The following is a 21,110-nucleotide window of genomic DNA, read 5'->3' on the forward strand; positions in this document are numbered from 1 at the left end:
GAGCTCCTCCCCCACCGTCTCCCCCCCACTGACAGACCGAGCTCCTCCCCCCACCGTCTCCCACCCCCGACAGACCGAGCTCCTCCCCCCACCGTCTCCCCCCCACTGACAGACCGAGCTCCTCCCCCCACCGTCTCTCCCCCCACTGACAGACCGAGCTCCTCCCCCACCGTCTCCCCCCCACTGACAGACCGAGCTCCTCCCCCCACCGTCTCCCCCCCACTGACAGACCGAGCTCCTCCCCCCACCGTCTCCCACCCCCACTGACAGACCGAGCTCCTCCCCCCACCGTCTCCCCCCACTGACAGACCGAGCTCCTCCCCCCACCGTCTCCCCCCCACTGACAGACCGAGCTCCTCCCCCCACCCGTCTCCCACCCCCGACAGACCGAGCTCCTCCCCCACCGTCTCCCACCCCCGACAGACCGAGCTCCTCCCCCCACCGTCTCCCCCCCACTGACAGACCGAGCTCCTCCCCCCACCGTCTCCCCCCCACTGACAGACCGAGCTCCTCCCCCCACCGTCTCCCCCCCACTGACAGACCGAGCTCCTCCCCCCACCGTCTCCCACCCCCGACAGACCGAGCTCCTCCCCCCACCGTCTCCCCCCACTGACAGACCGAGCTCCTCCCCCCACCGTCTCCCACCCCCGACAGACCGAGCTCCTCCCCCCACCGTCTCCCCCCCCACTGACAGACCGAGCTCCTCCCCCCACCGTCTCCCACCCCCGACAGACCGAGCTCCTCCCCCCACCGTCTCCCCCCACTGACAGACCGAGCTCCTCCCCCCACCGTCTCCCCCCCCCACTGACAGACCGAGCTCCTCCCCCCACCGTCTCCCCCCCCGACAGACCGAGCTCCTCCCCCCAACCGTCTCCCCCCCACTGACAGACCGAGCTCCTCCCCCCACTGGACAGACCGAGCTCCTCCCCCCACCGTCTCCCCCCACTGACAGACCGAGCTCCTCCCCCCACCGTCTGCCACCCCCGACAGACCGAGCTCCTCCCCCCCACCGTCTCCCCCCACTGACAGACCGAGCTCCTCCCCCACCGTCTCCCCCCACTGACAGACCGAGCTCCTCCCCCACCGTCTCCCCCCCACTGACAGACCGAGCTCCTCCCCCCACCGTCTCCCCCCCACTGACAGACCGAGCTCCTCCCCCCACCGTCTCCCCCCACTGACAGACCGAGCTCCTCCCCCCACCGTCTCCCACCCCCGACAGACCGAGCTCCTCCCCCCACCGTCTCCCCCCACTGACAGACCGAGCTCCTCCCCCACCGTCTCCCACCCCCGACAGACCGAGCTCCTCCCCCCAACCGTCTCCCCCCACTGACAGACCGAGCTCCTCCCCCCACCGTCTCCCCCCCACTGACAGACCGAGCTCCTCCCCCACCGTCTCCCCCCACTGACAGACCGAGCTCCTCCCCCCACCGTCTCCCCCCCACTGACAGACCGAGCTCCTCCCCCACCGTCTCCCACCCACTGACAGACCGAGCTCCTCCCCCCACCGTCTCCCACCCCCGACAGACCGAGCTCCTCCCCCCACCGTCTCCCCCCCACTGACAGACCGAGCTCCTCCCCCCACCGTCTCCCCCCCACTGACAGACCGAGCTCCTCCCCCCACCGTCTCCCCCCACTGACAGACCGAGCTCCTCCCCCCACCGTCTCCCCCCCACTGACAGACCGAGCTCCTCCCCCCACCGTCTCCCACCCCCGACAGACCGAGCTCCTCCCCCCACCGTCTCCCCCCCACTGACAGACCGAGCTCCTCCCCCCACCGTCTCCCCCCCACTGACAGACCGAGCTCCTCCCCCCACCGTCTCCCCCCACCGACAGACCGAGCTCCTCCCCCCACCGTCTCCCCCCCACTGACTGACCGAGCTCCTCCCCCCACCGTCTCCCACCCCCGACAGGACCGAGCTCCTCCCCCCACCGTCTCCCCCCCACTGACAGACCGTGCTCCTCCCCCCACCGTCTCCCCCGACTGACAGACCGAGCTCCTCCCCCCACCGTCTCCCACCCACTGACAGACCGAGCTCCTCCCCCCACCGTCTCCCCCCCACTGACAGACCGAGCTCCTCCCCCCACCGTCTCCCACCCCCGACAGACCGAGCTCCTCCCCCCACCGTCTCCCCCCACTGACAGACCGAGCTCCTCCCCCCACCGTCTCCCCCCCACTGACAGACCGAGCTCCTCCCCCCACCGTCTCCCCCCCACCGACAGACCGAGCTCCTCCCCCCACCGTCTCCCACCCCACCGACAGACCGAGCTCCTCCCCCACCGTCTCCCACCCACTGACAGACCGAGCTCCTCCCCCCACCGTCTCCCCCCCACTGACAGACCGAGCTCCTCCCCCACCGTCTCCCCCCCACTGACAGACCGAGCTCCTCCCCCCACCGTCTCCCCCCCACTGACAGACCGTGCTCCTCCCCCACCGTCTCCCCCCCACTGACAGACCGAGCTCCTCCCCCCACCGTCTCCCACCCACTGACAGACCGAGCTCCTCCCCCCACCGTCTCCCCCCCACTGACAGACCGAGCTCCTCCCCCCACCGTCTCCTCCCCACTGACAGACCGAGCTCCTCCCCCCACCGTCTCCCCCCACTGACAGACCGAGCTCCTCCCCCCACCGTCTCCCACCCCCGACAGACCGAGCTCCTCCCCCCACCGTCTCCCCCCCACTGACAGACCGAGCTCCTCCCCCCACCGTCTCCCACCCCCGACAGACCGAGCTCCTCCCCCCACCGTCTCCCCCCACTGACAGACCGAGCTCCTCCCCCCCACCGTCTCCCACCCCCGACAGACCGAGCTCCTCCCCCCACCGTCTCCCCCCCACTGACAGACCGAGCTCCTCCCCCACCGTCTCCCCCCACTGACAGACCGAGCTCCTCCCCCCACCGTCTCCCACCCCCGACAGACCGAGCTCCTCCCCCCACCGTCTCCCCCCACTGACAGACCGAGCTCCTCCCCCACCGTCTCCCCCCACTGACAGACCGAGCTCCTCCCCCACCGTCTCCCCCCACTGACAGACCGAGCTCCTCCCCCCACCGTCTCCCACCCACTGACAGACCGAGCTCCTCCCCCCACCGTCTCCCCCCACTGACAGACCGAGCTCCTCCCCCCACCGTCTCCCACCCCCGACAGACCGAGCTCCCCCCCCCACCGTCTCCCCCCACTGACAGACCGAGCTCCTCCCCCCACCGTCTCCCCCCACTGACAGACCGAGCTCCTCCCCCCACCGTCTCCCACCCCCGACAGACCGAGCTCCTCCCCCCCACCGTCTCCCCCCCACTGACAGACCGAGCTCCTCCCCCCACCGTCTCCCCCCCACTGACAGACCGAGCTCCTCCCCCCACCGTCTCCCACCCCCGACAGACCGAGCTCCTCCCCCACCGTCTCCCCCCCACTGACAGGACCGAGCTCCTCCCCCCACCGTCTCCCCCACTGACAGACCGAGCTCCTCCCCCCACCGTCTCCCCCCACTGACAGACCGAGCTCCTCCCCCCACCGTCTCCCCCCCACTGACAGACCGAGCTCCTCCCCCCACCGTCTCCCCCCCACTGACAGACCGAGCTCCTCCCCCCACCGTCTCCCCCCCACTGACCGACCGAGCTCCTCCCCCACCGTCTCCCCCCCACTGACAGACCGAGCTCCTCCCCCCCACCGTCTCCCCCCCACTGACAGACCGAGCTCCTCCCCCCACCGTCTCCCCCCCACTGACAGACCGAGCTCCTCCCCCCACCGTCTCCCACCCCCGACAGACCGAGCTCCTCCCCCCACCGTCTCCCCCCACTGACAGACCGAGCTCCTCCCCCACCGTCTCCCCCCCACTGACAGACCGAGCTCCTCCCCCCACCGTCTCCCCCCACTGACAGACCGAGCTCCTCCCCCCACCGTCTCCCACCACTGACAGACCGAGCTCCTCCCCCCACCGTCTCCCCCCACTGACAGACCGAGCTCCTCCCCCCACCGTCTCCCACCCCCGACAGACCGAGATCCTCCCCCCACCGTCTCCCACCCCCGACAGACCGAGCTCCTCCCCCCACCGTCTCCCCCCACTGACAGACCGAGCTCCTCCCCCCACCGTCTCCCCCCCACTGACAGACCGAGCTCCTCCCCCCACCGTCTCCCCCCCACTGACAGACCGAGCTCCTCCCCCCACCGTCTCCCACCCCCGACAGACCGAGATCCTCCCCCCACCGTCTCCCACCCCCGACAGACCGAGCTCCTCCCCCCACCGTCTCCCACCCCCGACAGACCGAGCTCCTCCCCCCCACCGTCTCCCACCCCCGACAGACCGAGCTCCTCCCCCCACCGTCTCCTCCCCCACTGACAGACCGAGCTCCTCCCCCCACCGTCTCCCACCCCCGACAGACCGAGCTCCTCCCCCACCGTCTCCCACCCCCGACAGACAGAGCTCCTCCCCCCACCGTCTCCCCCCCCACTGACAGACCGAGCTCCTCCCCCCACCGTCTCCCCCCCACTGACAGACCGAGCTCCTCCCCCCACCGTCTCCCACCCCCGACAGACCGAGATCCTCCCCCCACCGTCTCCCACCCCCGACAGACCGAGCTCCTCCCCCCCACCGTCTCCACCCCCGACAGACCGAGCTCCTCCCCCCCACCGTCTCCCACCCCCGACAGACCGAGCTCCTCCCCCCACCGTCTCCCCCCCACTGACAGACCGAGCTCCTCCCCCCACCGTCTCCCACCCCCGACAGACCGAGCTCCTCCCCCCACCGTCTCCCACCCCCGACAGACAGAGCTCCTCCCCCCACCGTCTCCCCCCCACTGACAGACCGAGCTCCTCCCCCACCGTCTCCCCCCACTGACAGACCGAGCTCCTCCCCCCACCGTCTCCCACCCCCGACAGACCGAGCTCCCCCCCCACCGTCTCCCCCCCACTGACAGACCGAGCTCCTCCCCCCACCGTCTCCCCCCCACTGACAGACCGAGCTCCCCCCCCACCGTCTCCCACCCCCACTGACAGACCGAGCTCCTCCCCCCACCGTCTCCCCCCCACTGACAGACCGAGCTCCTCCCCCCACCGTCTCCCCCCCACTGACAGACCGAGCTCCTCCCCCCACCGTCTCCCCCCCACTGACAGACCGAGCTCCCCCCCCACCGTCTCCCACCCACTGACAGACCGAGCTCCTCCCCCCACCGTCTCCCACCCCCGACAGACCGAGCTCCTCCCCCCCACCGTCTCCCACCCCCGACAGACCGAGCTCCTCCCCCCACCGTCTCCCCCCCACTGACAGACCGAGCTCCTCCCCCCACCGTCTCCCACCCCCGACAGACCGAGCTCCTCCCCCCCACCGTCTCCCACCCCCGACAGACCGAGCTCCTCCCCCCACCGTCTCCCCCCCCACTGACAGACCGAGCTCCTCCCCCACCGTCTCCCACCCCCGACAGACCGAGCTCCTCCCCCCACCGTCTCCCACCCCCGACAGACCGAGCACCTCCCCCCCACCGTCTCCCCCCCACTGACAGACCGAGCTCCTCCCCCCACCGTCTCCCCCCCCACTGACAGACCGAGCTCCTCCCCCCACCGTCTCCCCCCACTGACAGACCGAGCTCCTCCCCCCACCGTCTCCCCCCCACTGACAGACCGAGCTCCTCCCCCCACCGTCTCCCCCCCACTGACAGACCGAGCTCCTCCCCCCACCGTCTCCCCCCACTGACAGACCGAGCTCCTCCCCCCACCGTCTCCCCCCCACTGACAGACCGAGCACCCCTCGCCTCCCCAACAGACGGAGCTCCCCCGGTCTCCTGACAGATCGAGCTCTCCCCCCGCCTCCCCAACAGACGGAGCTCCCCCCCCCGCCTCCCCACCCAAAACCCCAACTCCCATCCTCATGAGGGACAAAACACTGTGCAGCCTCACAAAGAGCAGCATAAGGTAAATCAGAACAGAGAATGGAATGGAACACTGAAAAACCTGAGTGGGAGCGCGGGGAGTGGGAGCGCGAGTGCATTATGTGTGAGGAGTGTGAATGTGAGGAGTGTGAGTGAGTGCCCGTGCAGTCTGATACAACACTCAGCTCATTCCACTGGAGCCACACTGATAACGACCCCCCGGGAAGCCTCTTGCATTAAGTAAGGTTTGATACTTTCAACCCTGCTGCGTGCAGGCTCCAGTCCACAGAACGAAGCCAACCCACTTCACAACAACTCAGCACTGAACTCACACTGAGAAACCAGCAGTCCAGGCTTGGTACCCTCAGAATGGGAGCTGCTCAGAAGCATATGGTGCGGACAGTGTAGAGGGAGCTTTACTCTATATCTAACCCGTGCTGTACCTGCCCTGGGAGTGTTTGATGGGACAGTGTAGAGGAGCTTTACTCTGTATCTAACCCGTGCTGTACCTGCCCCTGGGAGTGTTTGATGGGACAGTGTAGAGGGAGCTTTACTCTGTATCTAACCCGTGCTGTACCTGCCCTGGGAGTGTTTGATGGGACAGTGTAGAGGGAGCTTTACTCTGTATCTAACCCGTGCTGTACCTGCCCTGGGAGTGTTTGATGGGACAGTGTAGAGGGAGCTTTACTCTGTATCTAACCCGTGCTGTACCTGCCCTGGGAGTGTTTGATGGGACAGTGTAGAGGGAGCTTTACTCTGTATCTAACCCCGTGCTGTACCTGCCCTGGAGTGTTTGATGGGACAGTGTAGAGGGAGCTTTACTCTGTATCTAACCCGTGCTTTACCTGCCCTGGGAGTGTTTGATGGACAGTGTAGAGGGAGCTTTACTCTGTATCTAACCCGTGCTGTACCTGCCCTGGGAGTGTTTGATGGGACAGTGTAGAGGGAGCTTTACTCTGTATCTAACCCGTGCTGTACCTGCCCTGGGAGTGTTTGATGGGACAGTGTAGAGGGAGCTTTACTCTGTCTCTAACCGTGCTGTACCTGCCCTGGGAGTGTTTGATGGGACAGTGTAGAGGGAGCTTTACTCTGTATCTAACCCGTGCTATACCTGCCTGGGAGTGTTTGATGGGACAGTGTAGAGGGAGCTTTACTCTGTATCTAACCGTGCTATACCTGTCCTGGGAGTGTTTGATGGGACAGTGTAGAGGGAGCTTTACTCTGTCTCTAACCCGTGCTGTACCTGCCCTGGGAGTGTTTGATGGGACAGTGTAGAGGGAGCTTTACTCTGTATCTAACCCGTGCTGTACCTGCCCTGGGAGTGTTTGATGGGACAGTGTAGAGGGAGCTTTACTCTGTATCTAACCCGTGCTGTACCTGCCCTGGGAGTGTTTGATGGGACAGTGTAGAGGGAGCTTTACTCTGTATCTAACCCGTGCTGTCCCTGCCCTGGGAGTGTTTGATGGGACAGTGTAGAGGGAGCTTTACTCTGTATCTAACCCGTGCTGTACCTGCCCTGGGAGTGTTTGATGGGACAGTGTAGAGGGAGCTTTACTCTGTATCTAACCCTGTACCTGCCCTGGGAGTGTTTGATGGGACAGTGTAGAGGGAGCTTTACTCTGTATCTAACCCGTGCTGTACCTGCCTGGGAGTGTTTGATGGGACAGTGTAGAGGGAGCTTTACTCTGTATCTAACCCGTGCTGTACCTGCCCTGGGAGTGTTTGATGGGACAGTGTAGAGGGAGCTTTACTCTGTATCTAACCCGTGCTGTACCTGCCCTGGGAGTGTTTGATGGGACAGTGTAGAGGGAGCTTTACTCTGTATCTAACCCGTGCTGTACCTGCCCTGGGAGTGTTTGATGGGACAGTGTAGAGGGAGCTTTACTCTGTATCTAACCCGTGCTGTACCTGCCCTGGGAGTGTTTGATGGGACAGTGTGGAGGGAGCTTTACTCTGTATCTAACCTGTGCTGTACCTGCCCCTGGGAGTGTTTGATGGGACAGTGTAGAGGGAGCTTTACTCTGTATCTAACCGTGCTGTACCTGTCCAGGGAGTGTTTGATGGGACAGTGTAGAGGGAGCTTTACTCTGTATCTAACCCGTGCTGTACCTGCCCCGGAGTGTTTGATGGGACAGTGTAGAGGGAGCTTTACTCTGTATCTAACCCGTGCTGTACCTGCCCTGGAGTGTTTGGTGGGGTCGTGTTCATTTGATGCTGAAATATGCTTGACTTTGAGGAACACAGGGCTCAGTTAGTTTTGAAGAGCTGTACCGGCAGGTCAGAGAAGTGAGTGGAGGAGAGTGGTCAGTGTGGTAATTTGAAGTTTGGGCCCTTTTTGGCCCCAGAACCCAGGAAGTAAAACAGATTCAGGATATGAGGGGACGACTGTGGAAGAGTCAGACCTGAACGGGCACTGGGTTATTTGGTAGTGACCGGAAGCAGGGCGAGTGAGAGACTCCTGTGTGTGGTCCGGGTGTACTGTACACACACTTCATGTCACACCAAGTGTGCCCTTGGTCACTTCAGTGGCAAACCTCACACACTCGTGCTTGCAATCAGTTCTGGTTTGATAAAAGCCTGTGGGGGGGGGCGCCCTCAATCAGTTTCAATGCATTGACGATGTTGTTCTGCAGTGGGCCAGGTTCCCCGAGATATTCACTGGGCCCCTCTGCAGACAGCATTAACTTGCCCACCATGCTCATTTCCAGTCACATGGCAGAAGCATATGAGGCCGAGGCCCTGTATAAAAGCATGCTCTAAATTTATTATATTTAAATAAAAATTGAACATTTAGCCAAAGTATAAGTTGCATTTGAACTTCACTAAGTTGAATTTGGTGGTCCTCGGGGGGATTACTTCAGCCGTTTTTCAAACTGAAAGAATTGATTGTGATATTCGAGGGGGGTGGGGTCAGCAAAAGGGGTGGGGTCAGGGGGGATCCACCAAGATCCAAGTTACTGATAAGCGGCTGTCACATTGCATTCGGCTGTTGGAGGAAGGGCCTGGAAGGGGGGGGGGGGGGAGGGGGGGGGGGGGGAGGGGGGGGGGGAGGGGGAGAGGGGGAGGGAGGGGGGAGGGAGAGGGTGGGGGGGAAGGGGGGAGGGAGGGGGGAGGGTGGGGGGGGAAGGGGGGAGGGAGGGGGGAGGGAGAGGGTGGGGGGGAAGGGGGGAGGGAGGGGGAGAGGAAGAGGGAGAGGGGGAGGGAGGGGGGAAGAAGGGGGGAAGGGGGGGGGGAAGAGCGAAGGGGGGGGGGGGGGTGGTGGAGAGAAGAGTGAGACGTGACAGAATCGAACCCATCAGACAGGCCTCTTCAGCCAACAGCCGGGAACAAGCCCCCATAGAAAGCGCAGCAGATGAAAGCAGTAAAGAGAGATTTAAAAATGGACCTTCTTCTCCGCTGTGACGAGCTCCTGCTGCATGATCACACTTAAGCTAACCAAACACTGGACGGCAAAGGACAAGATGGAAGACACCATGACAACACCAACAACAGCAGCCAACCAGCCATGAGGATGAGGCCCCAACAGGAGGAACAAACAGTGCGGAGACACGGATGAAAGGAAAAACTATTACTGGAACAGTCAGATAGAGAAACCGGCGAGCCGAGAGAGGGGGGGGAGCAGAGTTACTGTCACAGTGAGAGGGCCTAACCTCAGAGCAGAGCATCAAACAAGGGGAAGGGGGCGTGGAGACGCGAGGGGGAACGCCCGGCCCGTGGGCTGCGTCTGGCAACACCACAACAGCCGCCGAACAGGTAGCCCAATGGCGGAGTAAGGGGAGTCTCCCTCCGCAGTCTGTGTCTGATTAACTCATACACCCTCCCCACCCTGACCCAATCCCCAAATTGAACAACGGGGGGGGAGGGGGTCCCTTCTCCTGGAGCAGTGTCATCGACATCTTTAACTGGAAGGCTCAGTGCCGCATTCTCTCTCTCTCCACCCAGTTTCGCCAGGCTGCGGTTGGCATGGGTCACGTCACTCTGTATACGGGAGGGAGGGTGATGGCAAAGGTCGAGTCAGAGGGCATTGGGTGCAGCCGTTTCAAACCTCATTCCCAAATAGCACTCTGTACGGCCAAGTTGCACGGACCCAAAGCACGCACACACACACACAACCCCCTTTTGATGCTGCACTCGAGTGTTATAAACCTCCCACACAACCCGGGCAGTTCAGACACTTATTTCATGCTCTGCCCCGTCAGTAACTAGTTTACCTTCAGATACTGCGGGTGGCACAGTGCGGAAAGAAATCAAAAAAAGTAAAAGGAAGAGAAAGGAAAGATACACAAGTGGTGATGACACTGGCCAAAGCCCAGGGTTAAGCCAGCCACCGGGCCCATTGGCTCACAGCAAGGCTGGGCACTCGGAGAGAGAGGTGGCACAGCCTGCCATTCAAGGGGCAGCTACAGTGGGAGTTGCCCCTATCCCGTCCAGCTGGTGGGCTGGCACAATGCAGACAAGCAGGATAACCTGATCGATTCAATCCTCCTTTCAGCTCATTGGGTTCATTAATTCAATGAATCGATGGAGAGCGCGATCCCACAGGCTACAGGTTAGTGGTCATTGTACACTCCGCTGTAGGAACTCCAGCGAGCTACAGTGAGACTCCTGCTGCACCTCCCAGCAGGTTCACTGAGGGAGAGGGCTAGCGACAAACACTCCCATAGAAGCAGTCACCAGCGGGAGCTCAGACTCCAAGGTCTGCTGTCCCCATCGCTGATCTGCAAGTCACACAAACGGTGACTTACCGCGGCGCTGAAACGCAGCACGGTCTCCGAGCTGTGTGCTCGATCAGTGAGGTCAGCTACCGTCGCCCTGCAGCCCTGGGACAGCTGCTCGTTGTTCTCTCAGTGGGGCCCGTCAGCCACGGTCTGAGCACCACAGGCAGACTCCCACTGCGGAACCCGGGGAGCAGCCCCACCTGGCCGCGGTTACAACGCAGCACCGACAGGGGGCAGGGAACGATCGCACGGTAACCCCACCCCTTCCCGGTTACAACGCAGCACCGACAGGGGGCAGGGAACGATCGCACGGTAACCCCACTCCAGCTGAGGAGGACGGGGTGAGAGAGACCTGCGGGAACAGAAACAAAATACATATTTTAACATGCCTCCTTTTAATCCTATCTGCGCTCCTTTTGGGCCGTGTTTCAGTTCTGAAGTCAGACCACCAGTTGGAGCTCACTCCCACTGCAGACTGCTCCGGTACACCAGGGAGGAGCAGCAGCAAAGACAGAGGGTCCATCCGGGACAACCCCTCCCCCCCACTCCACCGAGAGACCCCCCCTTCCCCACCCCCGTCCCTTCCACCGAGAGATCCCACCACCGCCGGGAAACCCACCTCCTCCGCCGGGAGACCCCCCCACCCTCGGCCGGGAGACCCACCCTCCCCCCCGCCTCCCACCCTGGCCGGGAGACTCACCCTCCTCCCCCTTCTCCTCTGCCGGGAGACCCTCCCTTTCCTCCCCCCCCCCCCAACCCGGGAGAGCATTCCTCCTCTCCTCTCCACCCCACCCCCCCCACCACCTCGGCAGGGAGATCCTTCCTCCTCCCCACCCAGGAGACCCTCCTTCACTCTCCCTCCCTCCCTCGGCCGGGAGACCCTCCCTCCCTCTCCCTCCCCCAAGGCCCAATAGAACTCTCCCTTCTACGGGCAAGGAGCCAGAGTGTGGGACACCTGGGCTATCAAAGCCCCAGGGATAGCATCTGCACAAAGGGACGACACACTCGACGGGCTCGCGGCTTTGCCCCCCCCGCCCCAGCTCCGAGGACTGATTTCCCTTCCCGGACGGCTGGCGCGAGCGGCTGCATCTCCCGGGTAACAGACCCCGCCTCCTACCTGCTTCAGGTGCTTCTTCAGCTCAGTAGCTTCCGGTTCAGGCATGATGGGCAAGTTCTCTGCATTACTGGGCGCAATCACCTGCCAATCACACAAACACCACGGGTCAGAGGGTAAAGGGCACCGCCTGAGTTGCCGTCACGTGGACGTGAACTGGTCAGAGTTTGACTGGCCTGTCTTTGTTTCTCTCAAGGCAGACAGTAACTGTACGGACTGGTCTGCTCCTGGGCACTGAGCGTGTGCATCAGTCAGCTCCCAGCGACACGCCCAGCTCAGGTAGAGCAGGCTTCATGACTGGGTTCACTTCAATCCCCCAAGCAGCAAGTCCCAATCTCAAGCCTGTCAGAAGGAGGCCGAGAGTGAGCTCCGCACACCGCTCCCTCATTCCTCCATTAGAAAAGGGGAGGAGGGGGGCTCAGATCACACCCTGATGCACCAGTCAGAGGCTTCAGGGAGCATTCCCTCGCTTTCCACTGACCTGGGGAATAAGAACATAAGAACATAAGAAATTGGAGCAGGAGTAGGCCAATCGGCCCCTCGAGCCTGCTCCGCCATTCAATAAGATCATGGCTGATCTGATCCCAACCACAAATCTAAAGAACACAAGAAGTCGGAGCAGGACCCGGCCACATAGCCCCTGGGCCCTCTCCGCCACCCACAGGGCATTGACCGATCCGAACTCAGCTTCATGTCCAATTTCCTGCCCGCTCCCCATAACCCCTAATTCCCTTTACTTCTAGGAAACTGTCTATTTCTGTTTTAAATTTATCTAATGATGTAGCTTCCACAGCTTCCTGGGGCAGCAAATTCCACAGACCTACCACCCTCTGAGTGAAGAAGTTTCTCCTCATCTCAGTTTTGAAAGAGCAGCCCCTTATTCTAAGATTATGCCCCCTAGTTCTAGTTTCACCCATCTTTGGGAACATCCTTACTGCATCCACCCGATCAAGACCCTTCACAATCTTATATGTTTCAATAAGATCGCCTCTCATTCTTCTGAACTCCAATGAGTAGAGTCCCAATCTACTCAACCTCTCCTCATATGTCCGCCCCCTCATCCCCGGGATTAACCGAGTGAACCTTCTTTGTACTGCCTCGAGAGCAAGTATGTCTTTTCTTAAGTATGGAGACCAAAACTGTATGCAGTATTCCAGGTGCGGTCTCACCAATACCTTATATAACTGCAGCAATACCTCCTTGTTTTTATATTCTATCCCCCGAGCAATAAAAGCCAACATTCCGTTGGCTTTCTTGATCACCTGCTGCACCTGCATACCAACTTTTTGATTTTCTTGCACTAGGACCCCCAGATCCCTTTGTACTGCAGTACTTTCCAGTCTCTCGCCATTAAGAAAATAACTTGCTCTCTGATTTTTCCTGCCAAAGTGCATAACCTCACATTTTCCAATATTATATTGCATCTGCCAAATCTCCGCCCACTCACCCAGCCTGTCTATATCCCCTTGCAGGTTTTTTATGTCCTCCTCACTCTCTACTTTCCCTCCCATCTTTGTATCATCTGCAAATTTTGATATGTTGCACTCGGTCCCCTCCTCCAAATCGTTAATATAGATTGTAAAGAGTTGGGGACCCAGCACCGACCCCTGTGGAACACCACTGGTTACTGGTTGCCAGTCCGAAAATGAACCATTTATCCCAACTCTCTGCTTCCTGTTAGATAACCAATCCTCCACCCATGCCAGAATATTACCCCCAATCCCGTGATTTTTTATCTTAAGTAATAATCTTTTATGTGGCACCTTGTCGAATGCCTTCTGGAAGTCTAAATACACTACGTCCACTGGTTCCCCTTTATCCACCCTGTACGTTATATCCTCAAAGAACTCAAGCAAATTTGTCAGACATGACTTCCCCTTCATAAAGCCATGCTGACTTTGTCCTATTAAATTATGCTTATCTAAATGTTCCGTTACTGTCTCCTTAATAATAGACTCCAAAATTTTACCCACCACAGATGTTAAGCTAACTGGCCTATAATTTCCAGCCTTCTGCCTACTACCCTTTTTAAATAACGGTGTTACATTAGCAGTTTTCCAATCTGCCGGGACCTCTCCTGAGTCCAGGGAATTTTGGAAAACTATCACCAAAGCATCCACAATCCCTACTGCCACTTCCCTCAAGACCCTAGGATGGAAGCCATCAGGTCCAGGGGATTTATCCGCCTTGAGTCCCATTATTTTACTGAGTACCATCTCTTGAGTGATTTTGATCGTATTTAGCTCCTCCCCCCCCCGAGAGTCCCCTGTTTGTCCAGTGTTGGGATATTCTTAGTGTCCTCTACTGTAAAGACTGAAACAAAATATTTGTTCAGCATTTTTGCCATCTTCATGTTTCCCACCATTAATTTCCCGGTCTCATCCTCTAAGGGACCTATGTTTGCCTTAGCCACCCTTTTTCTTTTTATATAACTATAGAAACTCTTGCTATCTGTTTTTATATTTTTTGCTAATTTCTTTTCATAATCTAACTTCCCTTTCTTAATCAATCCTTTAGTTACTTTTTGCTGTCTTTTGAAGAATTCCCAATCTTCTATCCTCCCACTAAGTTTGGCTACCTTATATGTCCTTGTTTTTAGTCGGATACTATCCTTGATTTCTTTACTTAGCCACGGATGGCTGTCATTTCTTTTACACCCTTTTTTCCTCAGTGGAATATATTTATTTTGAAAGTTGTAAAATAACTCCCTAAATGAACACCACTGCTCATGTACCGTCTTACCCTTTAATCTATTTTCCCAGTCCACTTTAATCAATTCCGCTCTCATACCATCATAGTCTCCTTTATTCAAGCTCAGTACGCTTGTTTGAGAATCAACCTTCTCACCCTCGAATTGGATATGGAATTCAACCATGTTGTGGTCGCTCGTTCCAAGGGGATCCTTAACTAGGACATTATTAATTAATCCTGACTCATTACACAGGACCAGGTCCAAGGTTGCCTGCCCCCTTGTAGGATCAGTTACATACTGCTCAAGAAATCCATCCCTGATGCACTCAATGAACTCGTCCTCAAGGCTGCTCTGCCCAATTTGATTTGTCCAGTTAATATGATAATTAAAATCCCCCATAATTATGGCTATTCCCTTATTACATGCCCCGACTATCTCCTGATTAATACTTCTTCCAGCAGAGTTGCAACTATTAGGAGGCCTATATACTACGCCCACTAATGTTTTTTTTCCCTTATTATTCCTTATCTCCACCCAAACTGTTTCATTATCTTGATGCTTTGTCCCAATATCATTTCTCTGTATTACAGTGATTCCTTCCTTTATTAACATAGCCACCCCACCTCCCCTTCCTTCCTGCCTGTCCTTCCTGATTGTTAAATACCCTGGCATATTTAATTCCCAGTCGTTGTCACCCTGCAGCCATGTTTCTGTAATGGCCACAAGATCATACCCATACGTAGTTATTTGTGCCGTTAACTCGTCCATTTTATTACGAATGCTACGTGCATTCAGATAAAGAACTTTCAAATCTGTTTTGTGACGCTTAGTTCCTGCTTTTTCCTTTTTTAACACTTTACCTATTACTCCATACCTTCTGCCCCTTCCTGTTACGCTTTCCTCTCTCTCCCTGCTCAGGTTCCCAATGGTGCATGATACGAGTGGGCAGCTCGGAGCAGATGATAGCTGGTAACAAGTGTGGACCAAAGCTGTTGCAAGTAGCTCAGTCAGTTGAAAGAAAGATCACATAATGACACGGCACCTTTTAAGTCCTCGCAACATCCCGAAGTGCTTCGCAGTCGGGAACAGCAAGGTACCACACAAAACAAATCACCACCAGCCAGATAATACGTGCTGCTTGAGGGATAAATATTGGCCAAGACATGAGAGGACAAGTCTGCTCTTCTTTCAATAGTGCTGTGGGATCTTTCACATCCACCTGAGGGCAGACTTGGATCGATCACCGACAGTGCGGCACTCCCTCAGTACTGACCCTCTGACAGTGCAGTGCTCCCTCAGTACTGGCCCTCCGACTGTGCAGCACTCCCTCAGCACTGGCCCTCCGACAGTGCAGTGCTCCCTCAGTACTGGCCCTCCGACTGTGCAGCACTCCCTCAGCACTGGCCCTCCGACTGTGCAGCGCTCCCTCAGCACTGGCCCTCCGACTGTGCAGCGCTCCCTCAGTACTGGCCCTCCGACAGTGCAGCGCTCCCTCAGTACTGACTCTCCGACAATGCAGCGCTCCCTCAGTACTGGCCCTCCGACAGTGCAGCGCTCCCCCAGTACTGACCCTCCGACAGTGCAGCGCTCTCCCAGTACTGGCCCTCCGACAGTGCAGCGCTCCCTCAGTACTGACCCTCCGACAGTGCAGCGCTCCCTCAGTACTGGCCCTCCGACAGTGCAGCGCTCCCTCAGTACTGGCCCTCCGACAGTGCAGCGCTCCCTCAGTACTGGCCCTCCGACAGTGCAGCTCTCCCTCAGTACTGGCCCTCCGACACCGCAGCGCTCCCTCAGCACTGGAGTGTCAGCCTGCATTACGTGCTCAAAGCTCTGGAGTGGTCCTTGAACCCACGACTGACTCAAAGGCGAGGGTGCTACCACTGAGTTAAGACACTCAGACTGGTGTCCTAGTCTTTCGAGGTTTTGGAAAGGGGTATGCTTAGGGCAATGGCCAGTGAAGGGCCTCACAGGTTCTGGTGTGAGCCAAAGCAGCACTACTGGGAGTGATGGTTGGTGAACACCCGACTGCAGAATAAGGAAAGTTCTCACCCTGAATGAATTTCATCAACGTCAATTCAAGAACCTCCTGGCAGATTCCCCACAGTGCCCAGCACTTGGAATTCCACCTCTGTCGGCAGCTCTTTACCTTGTTAGCATCCAGGTCGATGAGCCACACGTCATCCGGCATCCTGAAATCAGACTTATAGAGCAGGAAACTGGCTGGAACCCCAATGATGTAGGGGGTTGGAGCAAGCAGCAGCTGAGGAACAAGAAATGGATGGTCAGTGTCAGTGATCGCTCAACAGGCACACCATTCAACACACATGGGGCACAAACCTCACATCCACCCCATTACAGAGTATAAACCTCACCTCAACGCCACCATTAGAGTATAAACCTCACCTCCACCCCACCATTAGAGTATAAACCGCACCTCCACCCCACCATTAGAGTATAAACCGCACCTCCACCCCACCATTAGAGTATAAACCGCACCTCCACCCCACCATTAGAGTATAAACCGCACCTCCACCCCACCATTAGAGTATAAACCTCACCTCCACCCCACCATTACAGAGTATAAACCTCACCTCCACCCCACCATTAGAGTATAAACCTCACCTCCACCCCACCATTAGAGTATAAACCTCACCTCCACCCCACCATTAGAGTATAAACCTCACCTCCACCCCACCATTAGAGTATAAACCTCACCTCCACCCCACCATTAGAGTATAAACCGCACCTCCACCCCACCATTAGAGTATAAACATCACCTCCACCCCACCATTAGAGTATAAACCGCACCTCCACCCCACCATTAGAGTATAAACCGCACCTCCACCCCACCATTAGAGTATAAACATCACCTCCACCCCACCATTAGAGTATAAACCGCACCTCCACCCCACCATTAGAGTATAAACCGCACCTCCACCCCACCATTAGAGTATAAACCTCACCTCCACCCCACCATTACAGAGTATAAACCTCACCTCCACCCCACCATTAGAGTATAAACCTCACCTCCACCCCACCATTAGAGTATAAACCTCACCTCCACCCCACCATTAGAGTATAAACCTCACCTCCACCCCACCATTAGAGTATAAACCTCACCTCCACCCCACCATTAGAGTATAAACCGCACCTCCACCCCACCATTACAGAGTATAAACCGCACCTCCACCCCACCATTAGAGTATAAACCGCACCTCCACCCCACCATTAGAGTATAAACCTCACCTCCACCCCACCATTAGAGTATAAACCTCACCTCCACCCCACCATTAGAGTATAAACCTCACCTCCACCCCACCATTCGAGTATAAACCTCACCTCCACCCCACCATTAGAGTATAAACCGCACCTCCACCCCACCATTAGAGTATAAACCGCACCTCCACCCCACCATTAGAGTATAAACCGCACCTCCACCCCACCATTAGAGTATAAACCGCACCTCCACCCCACCATTAGAGTATAAACCGCACCTCCACCCCACCATTCGAGTATAAACCGCACCTCCACCCCACCATTAGTGTATAAACCGCACCTCCACCCCACCATTAGAGTATAAACCGCACCTCCACCCCACCATTAGAGTATAAACCTCACCTCCACCCCACCATTAGAGTATAAACCGCACCTCCACCCCACCATTAGAGTATAAACCGCACCTCCACCCCACCATTAGAGTATAAACCTCACCTCCACCCCACCATTACAGTATAAACCGCACCTCCACCCCACCATTAGAGTATAAACCGCACCTCCACCCCACCATTAGAGTATAAACCTCACCTCCACCCCACCATTACAGTATAAACCGCACCTCCACCCCACCATTAGAGTATAAACCGCACCTCCACCCCACCATTAGAGTATAAACCGCACCTCCACCCCACCATTAGAGTATAAACCGCACCTCCACCCCACCATTACAGAGTATAAACCTCACCTCCACCCCACCATTAGAGTATAAACCGCACCTCCACCCCACCATTAGAGTATAAACCGCACCTCCACCCCACCATTCGAGTATAAACCTCACCTCCACCCCACCATTAGAGTATAAACCTCACCTCCACCCCACCATTAGAGTATAAACCTCACCTCCACCCCACCATTAGAGTATAAACCGCACCTCCACCCCACCATTAGAGTATAAACCTCACCTCCACCCCACCATTAGAGTATAAACCTCACCTCCACCCCACCATTAGAGTATAAACCTCACCTCCACCCCACCATTAGTGTATAAACCGCACCTCCACCCCACCATTAGAGTATAAACCTCACCTCCACCCCACCATTAGAGTATAAACCGCACCTCCACCCCACCATTAGAGTATAAACCGCACCTCCACCCCACCATTAGAGTATAAACCGCACCTCCACCCCACCATTAGAGTATAAACCGCACCTCCACCCCACCATTAGAGTATAAACCGCACCTCCACCCCACCATTAGAGTATAAACCGCACCTCCACCCCACCATTAGAGTATAAACCGCACCTCCACCCCACCATTAGAGTATAAACCTCACCTCCACCCCACCATTACAGTATAAACCGCACCTCCACCCCACCATTAGAGTATAAACCGCACCTCCACCCCACCATTAGAGTATAAACCGCACCTCCACCCCACCATTAGAGTATAAACCTCACCTCCACCCCACCATTAGAGTATAAACCGCACCTCCACCCCACCATTAGAGTATAAACCTCACCTCCACCCCACCATCAGAGTATAAACCGCACCTCCACCCCACCATTACAGAGTATAAACCTCACCTCCACCCCACCATTAGAGTATAAACCGCACCTCCACCCCACCATTAGAGTATAAACCTCACCTCCACCCCACCATTACAGTATAAACCTCACCTCCACCCCACCATTACAGAGTATAAACCGCACCTCCACCCCACCATTAGAGTATAAACCTCACCTCCACCCCACCATTAGAGTATAAACCGCACCTCCACCCCACCATTAGAGTATAAACCGCACCTCCACCCCACCATTAGAGTATAAACATCACCTCCACCCCACCATTAGAGTATAAACCGCACCTCCACCCCACCATTAGAGTATAAACCTCACCTCCACCCCACCATTAGAGTATAAACCGCACCTCCACCCCACCATTAGAGTATAAACCGCACCTCCACCCCACCATTAGAGTATAAACCGCACCTCCACCCCACCATTAGAGTATAAACCGCACCTCCACCCCACCATTAGAGTATAAACATCACCTCCACCCCACCATTAGAGTATAAACCGCACCTCCACCCCACCATTAGAGTATAAACCGCACCTCCACCCCACCATTAGAGTATAAACCGCACCTCCACCCCACCATTAGAGTATAAACCGCACCTCCACCCCACCATTAGAGTATAAACCTCACCTCCACCCCACCATTAGAGTATAAACCGCACCTCCACCCCACCATTAGAGTATAAACCGCACCTCCACCCCACCATTACAGAGTATAAACCGCACCTCCACCCCACCATTAGAGTATAAACCGCACCTCCACCCCACCATTAGAGTATAAACCGCACCTCCACCCCACCATTAGAGTATAAACCTCACCTCCACCCCACCATTAGAGTATAAACCTCACCTCCACCCCACCATTAGAGTATAAACCTCACCTCCACCCCACCATTAGAGTATAAACCGCACCTCCACCCCACCATTAGAGTATAAACCTCACCTCCACCCCACCATTAGAGTATAAACCGCACCTCCACCCCACCATTAGAGTATAAACCTCACCTCCACCCCACCATTAGAGTATAAACCGCACCTCCACCCCACCATTAGAGTATAAACCTCACCTCCACCCCACCATTAGAGTATAAACCTCACCTCCACCCCACCATTAGAGTATAAACCGCACTTCCACCCCACCATTAGAGTATAAACCGCACCTCCACCCCACCATTAGAGTATAAACATCACCTCCACCCCACCATTAGAGTATAAACATCACCTCCACCCCACCATTAGAGTATAAACCGCACCTCCACCCCACCATTAGAGTATAAACCGCACCTCCACCCCACCATTAGAGTATAAACATCACCTCCACCCCACCATTAGAGTATAAACCGCACCTCCACCCCACCATTACACAGAGGATACATAGCCCATGTACACTCTACCATATCACAGACTCTCTATCCATGCATTTATTCACCTTCCACTGCCCATGAACACTCTACCATATCACGGACTGTACAGAGAGTGGGACTCTTGACTTCAGTTTAACAACAGTTTCCCCACTGTCCCCCATACCTGTTCTGCTGAGGCCATGCAGGTGGGAAGCAAGGGGATAACCGGAAACATGTACTCCAGCGGGTAAATCATCGCAACAAATGCCATTACACTCATCGAGAGCGCATTGTAGTCACGGGACTGCAGCACTACCTGTGAGCAAACAGAAGCAGAGGTCACCAACGCAGTGCACCGCAGCCCATGGATCCAACTCAACGCCCAATATGCATCCAAGTCACTGCCAATCCAGCAGTCGAGCAGCTCTGGCATTTGTTTCACACACTTGCAGTTGTCGAATTGAATTCCAGGGCTGAGTGAGGCTCGGAGGAACTTGCCACATGAATACAAAGCTGCTGGTTCTCAAATGCACTGCTAGACGGGGCATCCTGCAGGGACCAGGGCTTGGCCCCCCTGCAGTCTAAGGGGGACACGCCT

At 57.2% G+C, this 21,110-nt stretch overlaps 1 protein-coding gene across 1 annotated transcript in view; it reads right to left on the reverse strand.

Moving 5' to 3' along the window:
• LOC137311569 (MAP kinase-activating death domain protein-like) overlaps positions 1-21,110 on the reverse strand; it is a 150,407-nt gene that overhangs the window by 128,573 nt on the left and 724 nt on the right. The window contains 3 exon segments of the mRNA XM_067978700.1: positions 11,690-11,770; positions 16,525-16,638; positions 20,697-20,828. Coding sequence (XP_067834801.1) covers positions 11,690-11,770; positions 16,525-16,638; positions 20,697-20,828 — 327 coding nt within the window.

This window comes from Heptranchias perlo, unplaced genomic scaffold, assembly GCF_035084215.1.
Source record: "Heptranchias perlo isolate sHepPer1 unplaced genomic scaffold, sHepPer1.hap1 HAP1_SCAFFOLD_360, whole genome shotgun sequence".
Lineage (NCBI taxonomy): Eukaryota > Metazoa > Chordata > Chondrichthyes > Hexanchiformes > Hexanchidae > Heptranchias > Heptranchias perlo.